Raw genomic sequence first — 19,608 nt, forward strand, 5'->3', positions numbered from 1 at the left:
CTTTCACCTTGGGGTCCTTTTACAACAGGTGTCAAACTAAAGGGATGGACTATAAAATTTAATGGGGATACTTAAACTGTGGGTGTAAAGATGCAAAATAAATGGGGGAATAGAAATGGTTCCAAACTATGGTATAGTGTGCACTGGGGGTATAGACCCACACACCTAAAAATCAACCCTCTTCCATTTTTGGAATTATCAAATCACAAAATCTGGAAAAAACTTTTACGAGTTACAACTTTTGAAAAAAGACCCTAAAATGCCTTGATGATGTTCAACTGTAGATGATGTTAAATTTATGGATTAATTACATTACCAAAATGTAGACTATAGAATGTTTTTCTTGTTAGTCCCCTATTTTACACCCATTTTGACTAGTTTTTATGAAAAATCTCTTAGATTTGAGAGATTTTCTAAGATTTGCAAATCTCAACTGAGTTGCAAATGAAATGAAATGAAAGACAATAATAAGAACAGGCGATTGTATCGCTGGCTTAAAATACGAAGGCCAGATTATTAAAAAATCACAATGTTGTTTATCAATTAAAATAAAATACAACCGCAAATGCATATTTAGTTGGCGGAAAGTGGACACAGACAGTTGTGGGATAAAAAATGACTAAAATCTGATAATAAAAATTAAGCTCCCAGAAATGAGAGCAGTGAAACCAAAGTAGTAACAGTGAGATTTCACATTACTTCCTTTCTATGCTAGGAATGCTAAAACAAATGTCAAAATATCATACATAAGAAACTTAAACATATTGCATTACATGGTGTCTTGTTCTAACATGTTAAAAACATACAATAAGGTTAATATCATTCTAAAAATGTTGTAAATATGTTTCAATAGTAAAACACAAAATATGAATAACACCCATACATCCCCTTGCGTTTTAATGTAGTAGGTGATCTGGATCTACTTCTAGAGCGACTACGTGATCGAGATCTAGAAAAAATAAAATTTCATCAATATAACACCTCAGATTACCTTTGCTTCAAACGAAATTTAAACTAAGGAGATCATGAAATTTGTTATAATTTATACCTTTAAATTAATTTTTCATCCTCTGTTAAATGTTTTAAGAAAAATTGGGATGAGAAAAACTGTCTGCTATCGTTTTCCTGACTTCCTGTTTAACTGTTTTTGTTAACATGGCTGCTAACAAAGTGCATGAAACCGAAATGAAAGTGCAAGCAACTTGGAAATTGGAATTGAAATACATTGGAATGAAGTTCAGTTTCATTTTATGACATAAATGCTTATGTACGTAAATAACAACATATTGTTAAAGAATTCAATATTTTCCATTCATTTCCCTAGCATTATTAAAACTTAAAAGATACAACAGAAATCTCCTGCCATGAATTTAATATCGGTGAAGCAAAATCACTGACTAAAATATACTAATATGAACAAATGAACATATATACCTTTTACGTCTATCATGGTCACGAGAATGGCGGTCTGAACTAAAAACAAAAATAAAGAAAATTAATCAAAACTAAAAAATAATTCAAATTAGAATAACAACAAATGCAAGTAATGTTTATGTTGATATCATCATCATCATCATCATTCTCGACTTAACATCCGTTTTCCATGCTAGCATGGGTTGGACGGTGTATATTAATGACCCTCTTCCAATCTGATCTAGACTGTGTTAGATCTAAACTCAAATTCCTCTGTATCAAGTCTGTCCTTATAACCTCCTGCCAAGTCTTTCTCAGTCTGCCTCTGGGCTTTGCCCCCGGAACTATCAAGTCTCTACACTTTCTTACCCAATTATCCTCCTTCATTCTTTCCAAGTGCCCCAGCCAATTTAATCTTCTTAACATCCTTAATTCTACGGAGACTTAGCCTGCTTCTTAGCTCATCTGAACTCTTTCTGTGTCTCAGACTGGCGTTACACATCCACCTAACCATTCTCATATCATTCCTTTCTAAACGGTCAAGATTTTCCTGCTTTACTGCCCATGTCTCACTACCGTACAACATAACACTTCTTACACAGGCCTCATACAACTTACCTTTCGCCTCAATTCACAGGACTCTGCTAGTCAACAAAGGAAGTAACTCTCTGAACTTTTTCCAAGCAGAACCTATCCTGCAAGTAACACTTCTTCCAACACCCCCTTCACTGCCCAACATATCACCTAAGTAACAGAAGTTCTCAACTATCTCTAACGAGCCACTGTTGTACATCATTAAAGCTGGAAATACTTCATTCTCTATAATCTCACCTTTGCAACACTTGCATACAAACTGAATGTCGGCTCTTAACCTTCCACTAATACTACTGCACTTCTTATGTACCCAATGCTTGCAAGTCTGACAAAAAATTGAGTTACTACCAACCCCTTTCCTGCAAACTCCACAAGGGCACTTTCCAACACAAGGTCACACTTGGCTGCAATGCTACTAATCATGACTTTACTGTGTTTACCTTTAGCCCTTTCTCTTCTAGTCCTTTCTTCCATTTCTCAAACTTTTCAACTAGTTCTTCCATCGACTCTGCTATGAGAACCAAATCATCTGCATACAATAACTCCCATGGACAAACTGTTCTGAACACCATTGACAGCGCTTCTAAGACTAGAATAAACAACAAAGGACTAAGTACAGAACCCTGATGTACACCAACATTTTACACTAAATTCATCACTAAATGAATCGTTAATCCTGACAAGACTTCTAGCATTGCTGTACATAGACTATACTATCGTAACTAGCCACTCATCCACACCTAATTTTCTCATAGCCCACCAAATAACTTTACGTGGCTCTCTATCAAAAGCTTTCTCTAAATCTACAAAGGCAAAATAGAGATTCTTTCCTTTTCCAAATACTTTTCCTGAAGCTGTCTGAGTAAAAATATTGCATCTGTAGTGCCACGCCCTGGAACAAAACCAAATTGCATCTTATCTATATCAATTCTTTCTCTAAGTAACTTATCAATCACTCTTTCAATAACTTTCATTACTTGATCAATCAACTTCAAACCTCTATAGTTACCCCTTTCTAATGCATCACCCTTGCCCTTGAAACAATTCACTATTACACTGGACTGCCACTCACTCGGAATAGCACCATCCTTTATAATCTGGTTAGCAAGACTTGTAATAAGCTTAACTCCAATATATCCAGATGCTTTTACCATCTCTGCAACAATACCTGATACTCCTGCAGCCTTGCCAATCTTCAATTTCCTAATAGCCTCCACTACCCATTCTGTCTTGATCTGCATAGCTGGCCCTTCTACAACATCATCATCAGACAAATTATCCTCGTCCCAATCAAACTCAGTGTTAAGCAACCTCTGATAATGATTCTTCCAAGCTACCCTTTTCTCCTCTTCTGTGCTAGCCAAAACACCTTCATCATTACGTATACACTTCTCACCTACAACATCTTGATTAGTCTTCTTCATTTGCTTTGCTATCTTGAATACCTCATTGCGCTGGTCTTCCCTTCTTAACACATCTGCAAATCTGTTTCTCTCTACTTCTGATTTTGCCTTATACACTGCTGTACGAGCGCGGCGCTTAGCTTCTAAGTAAATATTTTTACTACCACCTGACTTCCACTCTTCAAAGTTTCCTCTTTTCCTTTATACACTGGTCAACCTCATTATTCCACCACCAGGTCTGTCTATGTCTAGCTGGTCCTTTCGTCCACCCACAGGTATCATCAGAAGCTTCTAGAAGACAATTCTTCAAAGTAGTCCAAGTACTTTCAACATTGTCACTATCGCATTGACCATTGTGGGCTAACTGGTGAACTTTTGCACTAAATTGTCTTGCTACAATCTCTTCCTTCAGCTTCCAGACTTTACGACTGGGCCTGTACTTTCCCTTGGCTTCTTTAACACTCTTCAAGATAATATCACAAACCAGCAACCTATGCTGGGAAACACACTCTTCCCCCGATATAACTTTCACACCCTTCACAACTTTCTTGTCTGACTTTCTAACCAGGAGGTAATCTATCTGTGTCTTACAGCCACCTGACTCATATGTTATCAGCCTACTCTGTCTCATACTGAATGATGTGTTGCAAACCACCATGTCCATTGCCATTCCAAACTCAAGCAATCTCTCCCCTTCCTTATTTCTGCTCCCAAATCCATAGCCTCCATGCACACCTCTATAACCTTCAGATGACTTCCCAACAAGACCATTAAAGTCGCCACCAACCATGATAAGTTCAGTGTCTCCAAACTTTGATGTGACTGCTATTAACTCATCATAAAACTTATCTTTATCTTCCTCACTGAGTCCACACTGTGGAGCATAAACTGACAGAAAAGTGACAATCCTATTACCTATCAAAAACTTTATCACTATAATATGACTATTAACACGCATAACATCTATTACTTTTTCTACCCACTTCTCTGCAATGAATATGCCAACTCCTCCATATCCATCACTAGTACTTATCCAAAAAAGCTTATACCTTGCCCTCCTACCTTCCACAAATCTCACTGAAGATCCTCTCCACCTGACTTTCTGAACACAACACATATCAACAGATCTACGTTCTAACATTTCAACTACTTCACCTGCTCTACCTCTCAGAGTACCAACATTTACACTAGCCATCCTCAACCTAGTGTTACCTACCTTGTGATGTGATAGCTAGATAACGGTCTGACGATGCTCACACCTGACATCTGTCTATATATACTGTCTGTCTATATATCTGTCTAGATATACTGTAAAATAAACAAATAAAGGTTGAAGCTTTACCAGTCATACCCTATGTTGAGTCAGTTTAACACCTTATACCCTAGTGTCCATCACATGGCCATAAAAAGGGTGAGGATATTTTACTTTATGTAGTGCCCAACATTTTCTGCTAAAAAAGTTGCACACATTCCTGGTGCAGATGCAAAGTACAGACAATGTATTGTTTTTAAAATATACTATGCAGCTGTCTTCCTTTAAAAAAAGGGAGGAGAGAAATTTTGTCAGCACGCAAGGCAGTAAACATCACAAAAGATTAAGAAATGTAATAACATGGTGTGAGTAAAGTGATGAACTAAAAATATCAAACTAATTGCAAGTATAACTTTCTGATTATATATATTTCATAAACATAATTTTCTGAACCTTTAAACTTTAGCTAGATAATATTGTTAAACATTTTAATTTTACCATTCTGTTATTAAATAATTTTTTAGAATTTTTTAAAGTCTGAATGATTTACAGACTTTTTCCCCAACTTGGAAAGGGTGGAAGGGGGTCCAACTTTCGTAAAGAAGGACACGTGTTATCAAAATTAGCCACCACTGAGATCAAACCCTTTTGGGCAATAAAAATTAAAAATAAAGGTTTTTAATAAAAACAAAACAAAAAAAACATGCTAATTTAAGTGTTGGCACCCAAAAAACAACTTAGAACAAGATGGAACAACCTAAGAACAGTCTTGAACTGGCAAAAATAAGAACAAGCTAGAGCAACCAGAGAAAAAGCTCAGGACAAGCATAAACTAGCTGAAAACTAGCTGCAAGATGTACTCCGTTTGCCACAAAGTTTTTTAAGTCCAAAAATGACCATGGCTGTAACTCTGCCAAATACAAAAAAGGGGTTCTACTTGTGGCTAGACATATTATGATACCCGCTCACAATGTTAGGTGTCCTGATTCAGGAACTGTATAAAAATGAACTACCACCAAAATAACTCATTAAAACTTTAAAATTTAAAAATGGCAATTTAAAATTTTTAGGGCTGTTTTCTTGTTGTTTTAGAACAAAATACAGTAATATTTAAGCTTGAAAGGAATCTCATCATTTTGGAGTGAAATAACAATTTATATTTTTTAACAAGTTTTTAATTGCTTTAACATTGTTTCGAAATTCCACCACATAACTTAGGTTAACCCTATGGTACATTTACTCGCCAACATTGAATTGCTGTTAACCCTAGTCTTCCATACATATGGCTGTTTTCCAAAAACAGAGACATGTTTGGCATTCATAGACAGATGTGCCATACTCTGCAATTAAGTTAAGAATCATATTACTGTGGTTACGTTTGATAATTAACTTAATTGACAATCACATTTGCACTACGGCCCCCATTATTAAAATTCTGTTTAGTCAAAAAAAACCTAGTTAGCCCGAAAAATAAATCCTAAAAATGTTGAAATGAAAGGATAATTAAAGTTGGCTAACAGACACACAAGGTGCTTTACAAAGTAAAAATCAAGAGTATATATAATTTTTTTGAATTAGTTATTCAGAAAAAATGCCAAAAATTCCACCAAAACATTTTCCAATTTTTTTAGCTAACATTCTTTGCAACCTATACTAAAATGTATCATATTTGACTACGAAGTGAATTATTTTGACAATGGATCATGCAAAAATTTTGTGTAACATGTTTTGGAAAGTATAAACATTGCGCCAGTGACTACCTTTGGAAGATTTCTGACGTCACATTAACCATTATTCCTGCTGGCGGAGCAAACATTTTAGTTAATTGATTAAGTCTGTATTTTCATTAAGGGAATTTCCCGTACCGTATTTTCCAGTATATAACCCGCACATCGTATAACCCGCAGCTTAGCTTTTTTAGGGAGTTATAAACTAGATGCTATTAGATAGCCCGCACCTTCGTATAACCCGCACCTTTGCATAACCTGCATCATGTTAAGAAAAAATTTAGCGTATTTTTACTTACCCTAATCATTTTATAAACATGTGCGTGTGTTCTGTTTTTTCATGCTGGAGAGAAATGGGGGACGTTTAAACTCGTGAACCCCAAACACGAGAACCAAGTGTCTGAACTAGCGACTTTCTTAGTCTTAACTTCCTTGTCTCCGATTGCCGAAATAATAATGAATTAAAATTAATTTGTCAAGTTGATCTTCTGCTAATGCGGACAGGACTAAATCAGAAAATGCTGTTTTCTTTTTATTTGTAGATATTAGTTTCAGCCAATATTAATTCTTGCTTTCTGCGATTAAACAAACAAACAATTAAAAACCCATTCTATCAGGTTATAAACCTAGGTAAAATCTCTGTCTTTTATGTATATTTAAGTTTTTTTGGCATAAAAATAAACAACATAATAATTATCATGGATTGTCTGTAACACCAATGTACGGAACATTCTTTCCTAATGCTTATAGAATTTTGTTATCTATTATGCACACTGTGATTGCTAAGATAAAAATCTTAGCAATCACAGTGTGCATAATAAAATTAATGGTGGCGGAGAAAGTTGCGTATGTCTTATTAATTGTTTTCAGTTGCCACCTGGTGCTCGAAGGTAGCGAAGATAAAAAAGGTAAATTATTATCTATACTTTAATTTTAACATTTTTCAAAATTTTCAACAGGAATTAATAATTATGTTCTGGGCACTAGGTTGTGAAATACATATTAATATATTGTGAATTACATATTATTCACATATTGTGAATTACATATTAATTAATTAAAAAAAAAGTTTTAAGCAAAATTGCCCCCCACCTGTGCACAAACACGTGGATTATTACAACTAAGTTCATCACTAGGTCTTGTCAACAAATTTCTTCTAGGGTGAAGGGTCTCTTTAAGAGACAAGACAGGAGTTGAACGTCCTCCGCCATACCTTAGTTTAAAGGGGTGATTGTGGAAGTCCCATGAAATGCCACATAGTGATGGTGTCACTTTAAAAAAAAACAGTATGGTCTGTGAACAGTTGGCGCTAGGAAGGGCATTCAGCTGTAAAACAATGCCAAAACTTTTTATTAATGGCCGTAAGAACAGCTGATCAGACAAACTGCGTAAACGGGGCTGGGACTCTAAGGAGTGAAGGTGTCGCACACGGTAGGACATATGTCAGGTGTGAGCATCGTCAGACTGTTCCCCAGCTATCACATCACAAGGTAGATAACACTAGGTTGAGGATGGCTAGTGTAAATGTTGCTACTCTGAGAGGTAGAGCAGGTGAATTAGTTGAAATGTTAGAACGTAGATCTGTTGATATGTGTTGTGTTAAGGAATTCAGGTGGAGAGGAGCTTCAGTGAGATTTGTGGAAGGTATGAGGGCAAGGTACAAGCTTTTTTGGATTGGTAATAGTGATGGATACGGAGGAGTTGGCATATTCGTTGCAGAGAAGTGGGTAGAAAAAGTAATAGATGTTATGCGTGTTAATAGTCGTATTATAGTGATAAAGTTTTTGATAATAGGATTGTCACTTTTCTGTCAGTTTATGCTCCACAGTGTGGACTCAGTGAGGAAGATAAAGATAAGTTTTATGATGAGTTAATAGCAGTCACATCAAAGTTTGGATACACTGAACTTGTCATGGTGGGAGGTGACTTTAATGGTCATGTTGGGAAGTCATCTGAAGGTTATAGAGGTGTACATGGAGGCTATGGCAATGTATAAGGCAAAATCAGAAGCAGAGAGAACAGATTTGCAGATGTGGTAAGAAAGGAAGACCAGCACAATGAATTATTCATGGTAGCAAAGCAAATGAAGAAGACTAATCAAAATGTTGTAGGTGAGAAGTGTATACGTAATGATGCAGGTGTTTTGGCTAGCATGGAGGAGGAGAAAGGGGTAGCTTGGAAGAATTATTATCTGAGGTTGCTTAACACAGAGTTTGATTGGGATAGTTTGTCTGATGATGATGTTGTAGAAGGGCCAACTGTGCAGAAAAAGAGAAAATGGGTAGTGGAGGCTATTAGGAAATTGAAGGTTGGCAAGGCTGCAGGCATTGGGTACATAAGAAGTCCAGTAGTAATGGTGGAAGGTTAAAAGCTGACATTCAGTTTGTATGCAAGCGTTGCAAAGGTGAGATTATAGAGAATAAAGTATTTCCAGCTCAAATGATGTACAATAGTGCCTCGTTAGAGATAGTTGAGAACTTCTGTTACTTAGGTGATATGTTGGGTAGTGAAGGGGGTGTTGGAAGAAGTGTTTCTTGCAGGATAGGTTGTGCTTGGGAAAATTTCAGAGAGTTACTTCCTTTGTTGACTAGCAGAGTCTTGTCAATTGAGTTAAAAGGTAAGTTGTATGAGGCCTGTCTAAGAAGTGTTATGTTGTACGGTAGTGAAAAATGGGCAGTGAAGCAGAAAGATCTTGACTGTTTAGAACGGAATGATATGAGAATGGTTAGGTGGATGTGTAACGCCAGTCTGAGAGACAGAATGACTTCAGATGAGCTAAGAAGCAGGCTATCATCATTCTTGGCTTAACGTCGTTTTCCATGCTAGCATTGGTGTTGGACGGGGAATATTAATGACCCTCTTCAAATCTGATCTAGACTGTGCTAGATCTAAACGCAAGTTCCTCTGTCCTTATAACCTCTTGCCAAGTCTTTCTTGGTCTGCCAGTGGGCTTTACCCCAGGGACTATCGAGTCTCTACACTTTCTTACCCAATTATCCCCAGGGTTTTAATTATTTTTCCATATGCTTTTTGCAAATATAAATGGGTTTAAGAACACCTTGGCTAGCTCGTATGCTACAGCAAAGCGAAATTTATTCATACTGTTGTTTTTTGATCTAGTTTATGTATATCATATGTCTTGTTCCCCTTAACAAGACTTTAGCTACAAATTAATATTATATACGTAGAAACATCGAAAAAATGTTTCTGTATTTGCCTTTCTCAAATATCTTATTTGATTCACATATGACACTTTTCCGCTTCGTATTTACACATCTCTAGCTAAATACAAGGACTGTTTTTATTTTTAGGAAAGTGCCATAATAACTAGGCAAACTGCTTTTGGCCATTCTGCCTAATTAGCTAATGGCTCCTGGCAGATTTTTACACATGCAACAACTCCCATCCTTGCTATTTTCAATTCACTAGCTACAAAAAAGGATAAATTCTATAGGGCATACCCTCCTCCGAAACTGGTTACTACTGGTGGAGAGGCTTCTTTTTTATCCAACTCAGCCTTATAATCTTTATCATCCTCAGTATATCTGTCCTTAAACTGTTCCTCAAGTTCTGCAACTATTTCTTCTTCTTTATTTTCGATCGACATTTTGTATCCAACGATCAAACATTAACATCAAATGAAAAGACCGCAAGTGACAAGCAATTTACTTTCAAAACAACAAAAGCGGTACGGAAGCACACCACACCAGCATGCAAAGAATTTTGCTATGTACACAATGGAACATGATAGAGTACATTACCATTTTCCTGATCCAAAACTTTATTGAATTCAAAACTTCAAACTTTTTTCTTTTAGTAAATTTAATAAACTTAACTTCTGGAAAATTAAGGAAACGTATGGTTTTCTTTCTTATCTTGTTTTATTAAAAATGTAAACAAAAGGATGTAAAAGAAACTTAATAGATATAAAGGATAGTGTACATAAACAATGTTGTCCCTGATAACAAAAAAATGCAGTATAAAGTCCTGGGAATGAGGGTGATTAACTAATGAATTTTTTGGATAAAATTGAAAACCTCTTTTTCGAATTTTGAGTTTTTGTTTGGTTCTGATTGTTTGTTTGTTTTGCTTGTCTGTTCTATTTATTATCAGATTTGTAAATATTAAAGGGAATAATTATTTTCGCGGGATGGGAAACTTACTATTTGCAAACTTCGCGAGGATTAACTCCCACGAAATTTGGATATTTTTTTCCATAAATAAAGCTTTTATGCGAATTTCAAATTTAACTGTCTGTACTTTATGTCTCCCGACATACAATCTTATCCCCAGGCCTTTTTACCTTTTTTGTATGTCTCCTCAATGTCAAAAACCTAAAAAGCTTTGGGAACGAGGTCGCCATTTATAAAAGCCCTTGAAAAATAAAATACATTTTAAGGAGAAAAATGCCTTCAAACTCTTTAAATTTAATTCTCGCGATATGTTAGGAGTTGCAAACTTAGCGAAAATTAGTTCTTGCGAAAATTAATTTTCCTAGCAAAAGAATTTTGGTTTGACCTTTTTTTTTAAAATATAAAAGATTAAAAGGCAAATCGGGCATTAAGCCTTGATATCAAATGATATGTTGTGTTTTGTGAATCTTGTGCATAAGGGGTCTAACAAGAGTACGTAGCCTATTTTCTAGGTTTGCTAGGCTGGACTCAGTGCCCTATAGCTGAAAATGTAACTGCATGAAGTGTGTAATTTTAAATGATTTTTTTTAAACCCTAATGCACAAATTATTATTTTCATCAAAAAGTTTATGAAATGAATTTGTTGATCAGCCTCGTCCCCAGGCCCATTTTTCTCTTTTTGACGATCTTGGAAGCGAGAAGAAATGATCATTTCTTCGAGCCGTCTCGGATATCAAAAAAGCGTAAAATTGCCCTGGGAACGAGGTTGTTTGTTGATAAATTCTTAGTTATTAATGTACTGAAAACATATGCATTCTCGTCCCGAGGATTTGTTGCCTGGTTTCGAGGCCGCTGACGATTACTTGACGGGTTCAATTTCAAAAAAGCAATAACCTCTGGGACGAGCTTTAAAACATGTGGTTTTTGCAATCGAAATAGCACTAAAATAGAAGTCGGCGGGGTTTGCCGGGATGATACTAACTTATGGAACTTTTTCGATTTAATAAAGCGAGATCCCGAAAATAAATTTATTTCAATAAAGGTACAACCGGGCGTAAAATATTTTCTGCGCATCTTTCTCCCATATGAACTGATAGAAAAATAATTGGAAGGTTCTTCTCTTTAATACAAAAATTAAATCAAAAAAACGTTAAAATGTTTACAAATCGTGTGGCAGAGAAAAATGGGGAAAATGACAGCAGTTCAGCGGTACAGCCATTAAGGAGGAGCGTGAACACCGCAGAATGCCTTGTTTTGTTGGGACACTCATCGTCAGGATACTTATTCATCTTAAGTACAAGTTCGACCATTTCCATCACCGTCTTCTTTTTTAACTTCAAATTTTGCACAAATTTGGTAAACTTTCACCACAAACTTTGATTTCCAAATAATTATAAATTTAAAAATGTGAATTCTGAAATAAAATTTGGAACAGGCAAAAGCAGCAAAGAGAACATTAGTTTCGCATTGAGGCGGTTTATTTTCAAATAAAAAATCTTTCATAAAAACACTCAAATATGAGAAAAAAAAAGTTGTTCTATCCGAATGTTCGTTCATGGGTTAAAGCATAAATAAGTGTGTTCAAAAACCAACATCAGTCTTCGTTAGATAGGTTTAATCTTGAAGTGAAGGCCGATTAATGAAAAGACCAAGCACTTCAAATCTTGCACGAGATAATAGAAGCACTTTAAACCCTCTGGATCTCTAAACAGAAAACATTGAGAATTAAAACGTAACAAAAGCAACAGCACAATCAACAACAACAACAACAACAACGACGGCAACAAAAACAGCAACAATAACGACGACGATAACAACAACAAAAACGACAACAACAATGACACGACGACAAAAACAACGACAAAATCAACAACAACAACGACGACGACAGCAACAACGTAAACGAAATTAAGTAAATCAACAAAACATACTTGCAATTATTTACATCAATGAGTGAACCAATCTTAGCTGTCGTGAATGAGATGTGCTCATCTCCCATAACGATTTCTAATTCCTGAAAGTACGAAAGGGTCCGATTACCTCAACGAAGCCAATTTCCATGGGAATTAATTTTAGCGAGTCAAAAAATATTACACTTTACAAAAATTAGTTTTTAAGAATTGAACAAATTTCTATTTTTCTTGGGAATTATTTTTTGTGATTGCTTGATTTGCAAAAAATACTTTTGCCATACGTAAAATATTTTGCGAAGTAAACAAAAAAGAGGAAAAACGCGAAAAAAATTTCTTGAAAAAATTGGTTACCTTAGGGTAACACAAACGATGGATAGAATAACGAGGTGCTCTCTAACGATAGGTTTAAGCTTACTGAACAGAGTACATTTGTTATTCCAAGATGAACAACATAACAACTTAGATACTCTCCTCCACAAAATAAATAGTTTGTTATCGACACGATTAGGAAAGAAAACATTACCTGCCGTCCAACTCGATCTGGTGGTGGCCACAATGCATCGTCTTCTTTCAACAGCTAATTGATAAAAGATAAGTAACGCATGTGAAAACACAACAATCTCAACAACGATCAGGGAAAAAAACAGCAACAGGGGAATATTTTAAAGTTAGTATTTCTTTTAGGTCATTCCTTTGAAATATAAAAATTTGCGAAATGGTGTTGTAGAGATTTTGCAGAATCTGACCGATGTTTCTCCCTGTGAAATAATGCATGCATGCAAATATTAACCCTATTCGGTCTGGGGGGGGGGGGGGGGGGGGCGGATTCCGCCCCCCCTGACGGTTTTTTTTTAATAACTCCTGATTGCTTTCTTATATGGCTATGATACTTACTGAGTTTCAACATTTATCTATTAGACACCTGCATGCTAAATTTTTAGGTCCCATACCTTTCAGAGGCTTTGATATTGGCCATTACTCGAAACTACCCCTAAAATCTCTATGAAATCCCTATAATGGGGAAAATATAATAAATCCTGTTAGGATTATCCTTAGAACTTGAAACTTGCAACACAACTTTGTTTCATCAAGAAGAATCATTTTGAATAATTTTGACACGTGATTAATCCGATTTCCCGATTTTGTCGGATTTTACCCGAAAATCGAAAAAAAACGGATTTTCGGGCAATTTTTGGCAATTTTTTATTCGATCCATGTAAAAACCGGAAGATATGTTAAAAAAAATTTATTTAGCTTTCAGAAACTTCAAACAGAATGTAAAAATTCCCTCTAGAACAAAAGTAATTATATTTTAAGCAGATAGTGGCATTTTTAACAATTTTCAAGCTTCTGATGACGTCACAGAAAATGTGCTGACGTAAGCAAATATTTATTGCCGCCATTTTGTTCCTTTTATGACGTACTATAAGTGTGCCAAGTTTGATTCAATTTGAACAATCCTATGAAAAGTTATTGTGGGGGGGGGCGGAATCCGCCCCCCGGTCATAGTATGTTCGAAAAACCCCGGACCGAATAGGGTTAAAGTATGAAATGCTACATACCTCGCTGTCGTCGATGATACGTTTTATTTCCTCCACAACGCTTTTACCACAAAATACCTACGAAAGTTAAGGAATCAGTGCACAACTTATTAATGTACAGTAATTAACTATAAGTGTTTTTTTAACCAAGAGATTACTCTGATTTGAATGAAAAAATGTGTTTATCGTACCTCTTTTCGAATCATGACGTCATTTTTATAATTAGAATTGTTGGCATAACGTAACAAACCTAAAAATATAATTAGATCTTTAAAGTGTTACAATGTTAACCTTAATAATACCAGATGTACTTTAGATGTACCTTAATCCTCCTTGTGCTACACAGTACCAAAAAATCTAGGATTAAAGTGTTAGAAGATATGTCTCTCTGGACAATATCCAATCCTACTACTATCTCTTAGGGACAACAAACTGATAGCAGTTGTGGAGGAGCTTTGAAATATACGTTGTGCATGGGATAAACTGAAGAAGAATTGTGTTCATAATAGTTGTTTTATTGATAGTTAATTTACAGCTAAAGAAGCATTGCAATTATGACAATTGTGTTATTGGTTCTTAACTTGTACCATTGGTTTATTTGTAGCTTATGACATTAATTTAGTAACACAGGGTGGTTCTATTTTAATGCTCAGTTGTTCAAATTCCAAAACTGGGGAACATGATTCATCAGAAAAAATTGTGGATCTATATTAGCAGCTTTGAGCAATCTATATGCCAGGAGGTCCTTTTGACATATAGATTGCTTAAAGCTGATGATTCATTCAAACTAATATAAATTGCTGCCTCACAAGTAAATTATTTCCACGACTGTAAATAAAAGAAACAAACAGAAAATGATGAACCTAGAGTTGTCTTACCTCAATCGAACATAGTAAATAATTTTACAGTCTGAGAAAATAACAAAGAAACGGTATTCAAAAGTGATCAGAAAATAAAGACATTCTTGAGAAAGCAAATTTTCATTACAGGTTACTCTCGTGTGCTTAATACAAGGTGGGGGCTTTCAGATTTTTTCCCACTCACTCACACCTTACTAAGACCCCCCACCTGCTTATCTATTTTGTCCAATGAATAAGCTCCTAATTCTCAAAAAAAAATTTATAAATTTATTTTTTGTTTTGAACGTTCATACATTCTGTGTGTTTCCTGGTATTTACTTACCATCAATGACGCAAGCTAGCACTACGTTTATTGATTGGTACGCACTGCATTTGTACCTACTTTGTATCACATATTTTATGACACATGTATCTCTTCTCTCAGTAAAAATTTTGACCCGCCCGTTTAATAAACCATCCCTGCTTATTGGTTCTTAAAAAAATTCCGATCCCCCCAGCTCTTAGGACTCCCCTTGTATCAACCACCTGAGAGTACTTGAGTATTGCACACCTGTTTTTAAAACCTCCTATAGCTAACTGTGGCATTTTTATGCCCAAATAAATTTTAAACATGTATAATCCAGGATCAATATTATTTATGGCTTTATAAACAAAGCGTTATTTTTTTATAATGAAATTAAGCATTCAAAGAAAGTTGTTTTTCCTTACCACTAAACATAAGACTTATTTTAATCGTTTTCCATGTTTTCTCATTCTACCCTCAGACAGCACACAATAATTATCCATGAATTAAGGTTACAGCCTTTGTAATTCATAACAGGCCCCTCACAATTAAATTTTTTTTACAGATTGGCTGGCGGGGGAGGTCAGAAAAAAAGAAAATCTACAAGAAAATAAATTTACTTTTTTTAGTTATACAAATTTTATGTGTACTGTAATAACAACCTGTCATTTTTGTTATCTATTGTGTTCATTATATATACTATCTTTAATTAAAACAACAACATGTTAAGTCATGTGATAAAAATGGGCCTTTGGTGCTCACAAACTAAGCTGGGGACTGAAAATGAATATGAAATATTTCAGACATGTTACTGGCATGAGAATGTTCAATTACTTCTAGGAATTGGAAGTTATAGTATTAAGAAAAAGTTTAGAGTGTAAGCAAAAAAATTAATGATTTGTTTAGGGTGAAGATTTTTTGTGGAAATGGAAAAATAGGTTGTTTTAGATTTTTTGCTGACATCAGCAGTGCAGATACAAAGGTTAAAACGCTCATTCAAAGGTATTAAAAATTTTGCTGATATCAGCAAAAATAAACTTGTATACCTGTTGCCTTCATCGTATAGATCTTAAAACCCTGATCAAGAAAAAATAGTATCATGTATTTTTGACAAGCGGTTGCAGAGATATTAGGGTTTGAAGCAGATTCGGGGACCCAGGTTTGGGAAACTTATATACCGTCAAGTCGGGTAACTTTGATAGGGAGGGTAACTTTGATAATGACTTTCCTGTTGTATTTCAAAGCAAAACGGAACTGTTTGTAAAGTTGTTCTTTGTTGCAAACATGAATAAACAAACCCGTTGATGAATAGCGCCATATTTAATTGAAAGTTGTGATATTTTGCTGGTAGCCGAGTGCACATTTCGTTCCCAGTTCTCTATTTTTTGTTTTACGCAATATGTATTAACTGAATCATTTAGTTTTGCAGCAGGCGATTTTGTCAATTATATTACCTGTTTTCTAAGGTATAAACGGAAATAAAGGAGCAAGAAAGATGGACCAATACAACAGGACATCTCTTTCATTGGTGATAGCGAGGATAGTCGAAGAAAAAGAGGATAGAACGAACGAAAAAAGTTGTAAATATTGTGCGAAATATTTATGCATTTTGTATTCTATATATATATGTTTGTATATTATAAAGATATTACTTTCACATTTACAATATCACGTAGCAGAAACTTTCCCTAAACACTTTGCGTGATACCAGGAATCACAATGATCTCAACCTTCCCATTGAACTTCTTCGTCATCGGAACTATCGTCGTCTGATTGCGGATCAACATGGTGACAAATTTTGCACACGTTCTCTTCCTCTTCTTCTGAATACTTGCCGCCATCCATTATATCAGTTTTTCATGACGGGCCAGCAACCAGTTGTTTCAAACTGGACAATGTCACAGGTTTTCCTGGTGCAACCTTGGGTCCACGTTTTTGGGATTTTTGTTGCAACCAATATGCTTTTTCAGCAATTCTGCGACACTTTATCCAAACGCTTCGGAGATACTCCGTTCGCTTTGAGCTTGCGGAAGACTTTTTAATACTTCTCCTGGATTTAATGGTCATAATCCAGTGCCCCTAAATCCTGCTATTACGTTTTCTTTTTTTCTGCATCCCATTAAACCATCGGCGAAGAAGGGGAGGAAAGACTTCTTTCGGGATTGAGCCTTTCCTTCGACTTTCCTCCCGGCATTCCTCCAAAACAGTTCGCCACAAACGCTTTGCCGGTTCAAATACAGCTACATTGAGTGGCTGCAACAGATGCGTAGCATTTGGCACAAGACTTACAAATACCACATTATTTTCTTCACATGCCTGGATAACATCAGCGCTGAAGTGGGAACTTAAATTGTCACCAATTAAGATCTTTTTTCCTTGTTTAGTGACAACATGAGGGAGGAAAACCACTTCTCAAATGTTCGTTGGTCGAACCACCCACTCTTTGAACAATCGTACTTTGTACCGGTAGGTCCATTTGCCGATCAACCTTCGTAAACATTTTGCGATTTGTAAACGACAAAGGGAGGCAAGAGAGTTCCGTCGTGGATCAAGCAGTAGTATTAGTGCAGTAGTATCAGTGGAAGGTTAAGAGCTGACATACAGTTTGTATGCAAGCGTTGCAAAGGTGAGATTATAGAGAATGAAGATCTTGACCGTTTAGAAAGGAATGATATGAGAATGGTTAGGTGGATGTGTAATGCCAGTCTGAGAGACAGAAAGAGTTCAGATGAGCTAAGAAGCAGGCTAAGTCTCCATAGAATTAAAGATGTTATCCAGATAAGAAGATTGAATTGGCTGGGGCACTTGGAAAGAATGGAGGAGGATAATTGGGTAAGAAAGTGTAGAGACTTGATAGTTCCTGGGGCAAAGCCCAGAGCCAGACCGAGAAAGACTTGGCAGGAGGTTATAAGGACAGACTTGATAGAGAGGAAGTTGAGTTTAGATCTAACACAGTCTAGATCAGATTGGAAGAGGGTCATTAATATACACCGTCCAACCCATGCTAGCATGGAAAACGGACGTTAAGCCGAGAATGATGATGATGAATGATGATTAAAGGAAAATGATGATATCCACTATGATCGTCACATACACTTTATATGATTATGTAAGATATATTTTATGTATTTCCAAGGTAGCCATTATGATTTGAGGAAAAACTTTTTAACTTTAAACATGTCATATTGTCTACTTTTAGGTGGATTTTTGCTAATTTAGCTTTACTTAAATTCAGATCATTGTTGTTCTCATTTAATCAAAGCTTCTTCAGTAAAAGTTTGACTGGCTGGAAACATTCTTGTTTTCCCTCAACCGAAAGTTGGACCAGTGAAATTCTGACCGAATTATTGAATGTAGATTGATGCCTTTTGATTTATTTGAATTCATTTAAATTTCTAACAATGCCTGCGTGTGACAAAGAAATCCATCTAGCTAAAGCTATTTATCAATTTGAAAAAGTGGAGAAGGAGGTGTGCTTTTAGGTAGAGGCATGAGATTTAAATGACAAATTGAAAATAAAAAACAATAAAAAAACAATATGCAAAATCAGTGTACTTACCATCTGGTCTAATTTCGAATTCTAAGAATTCGTGCCCGAATTTACCCTTGTGCCCAACATAATAACGACAGTAGAATTCCTCGCTAGATTCGTCCGCCATCTTGATTTTGCATGCGGGATATGCAGGAAAATGTCGACAGGACCGTGGTACTTTTATGACAGGAGACCCTGTTTTTCAACCTCATCCCCAGGGCTCTTTTTCTCAAGATTTTCCCATAAAATAAAATTTGTACGGGTTGGGGAAAAGTGTCAAGCGGGACATGCCAAGTCAAAAAAATTTCATCACAAATCATATTCAGAACATGGTATATATAGCTTATAAACATCAGAGAATTTTAGGGTAAAGTACGACCTCCTCCCAACACTTATTTGGTGGTCAACAGCGCGATCTTATGTATAATAACAAAACCGAAATGTAGTTAGTACAAAACATTTACTAAAAAATGAATAAACAGAGAGTAACATGGGCGAGTGAATGTTACCATAGCCCCGGGTTAACCCAAGCCATGTGAGGGAAATTGGGAAGATGGCACACTGTGTGGGCCGTTGGATGTTGCCGGGAGTTGTCTAGTAGAGCGCGGGCTCTAATTGGGTCTGCGTAGCTCAAAATGAGCATTAAATACTCTAGGACTCTCCATCTACGCCATGGCCCCTCCTGGAAATAATAGACAGGGTATATCCCTCGATATTTGTGAGGCTAGCCATGTAAAATATGCACATCTATCTATCTATCTATCTCTCACAGACAGGTTTTGGTAACTTGAAAAGAAAAAGAAAACAATAGAAAATCAAAAACATGATTACGTATGCAAAACGTATTCACAAGAAAATGTAAATTCTGTTCCGACAAGCAAGCTGGGGTTTTATGTGACAAAAAGTTTACTTCATACTTTTTTTTTTGACAATAGCATGGCTGTAAAAGGCCCGATT

General features: G+C 35.8%; 2 protein-coding genes across 2 annotated transcripts in view; both read right to left on the bottom strand.

The window, feature by feature from the left end:
- Window positions 1-764: 764 nt before the first annotated feature.
- On the bottom strand, window positions 765-18,829 carry LOC130656602 (protein mago nashi homolog). The gene is made up of 8 exons (XM_057459493.1): window positions 18,679-18,829; window positions 14,168-14,226; window positions 13,998-14,054; window positions 12,959-13,012; window positions 12,454-12,536; window positions 9,851-12,226; window positions 1,435-1,473; window positions 765-949 (listed from the first exon to the last, which is right to left on the bottom strand). Exons 1-6 carry the CDS (start codon window positions 18,776-18,778, stop codon window positions 12,127-12,129), a joined length of 453 nt encoding a protein of 150 aa, XP_057315476.1. The 5' UTR covers window positions 18,779-18,829; the 3' UTR covers window positions 765-949; window positions 1,435-1,473; window positions 9,851-12,126.
- Window positions 14,876-19,608, bottom strand: part of LOC130656601 (uncharacterized) — a 57,384-nt gene continuing 52,651 nt past the window's right edge. Inside the window, exon 2 of the mRNA XM_057459492.1 lies at window positions 14,876-18,123. The gene's annotated coding sequence lies outside the window, so the exon portion shown is untranslated. The remainder of the gene's footprint in view (window positions 18,124-19,608) is intronic.

The sequence above is a fragment of the Hydractinia symbiolongicarpus genome, chromosome 9, assembly GCF_029227915.1.
Source record: "Hydractinia symbiolongicarpus strain clone_291-10 chromosome 9, HSymV2.1, whole genome shotgun sequence".
In the NCBI taxonomy this organism is placed as follows: domain Eukaryota; kingdom Metazoa; phylum Cnidaria; class Hydrozoa; order Anthoathecata; family Hydractiniidae; genus Hydractinia; species Hydractinia symbiolongicarpus.

Excerpts from the sequence above, each read along its gene's own strand:
- LOC130656602 (XM_057459493.1), bottom strand. The coding sequence starts at position 18,778 with ATGGCGGACGAATCTAGCGAGGAATTCTACTGTCGTTATTATGTTGGG. Across the intron at positions 12,537-12,958 it reads CAGATCGAGTTGGACGGCAG|GAATTAGAAATCGTTATGGG; the intron begins GTAATGTTTTCT and ends TCGTACTTTCAG. Across the intron at positions 12,227-12,453 it reads ATTGATGTAAATAATTGCAA|AGATCCAGAGGGTTTAAAGT; the intron begins GTATGTTTTGTT and ends TTTTCTGTTTAG.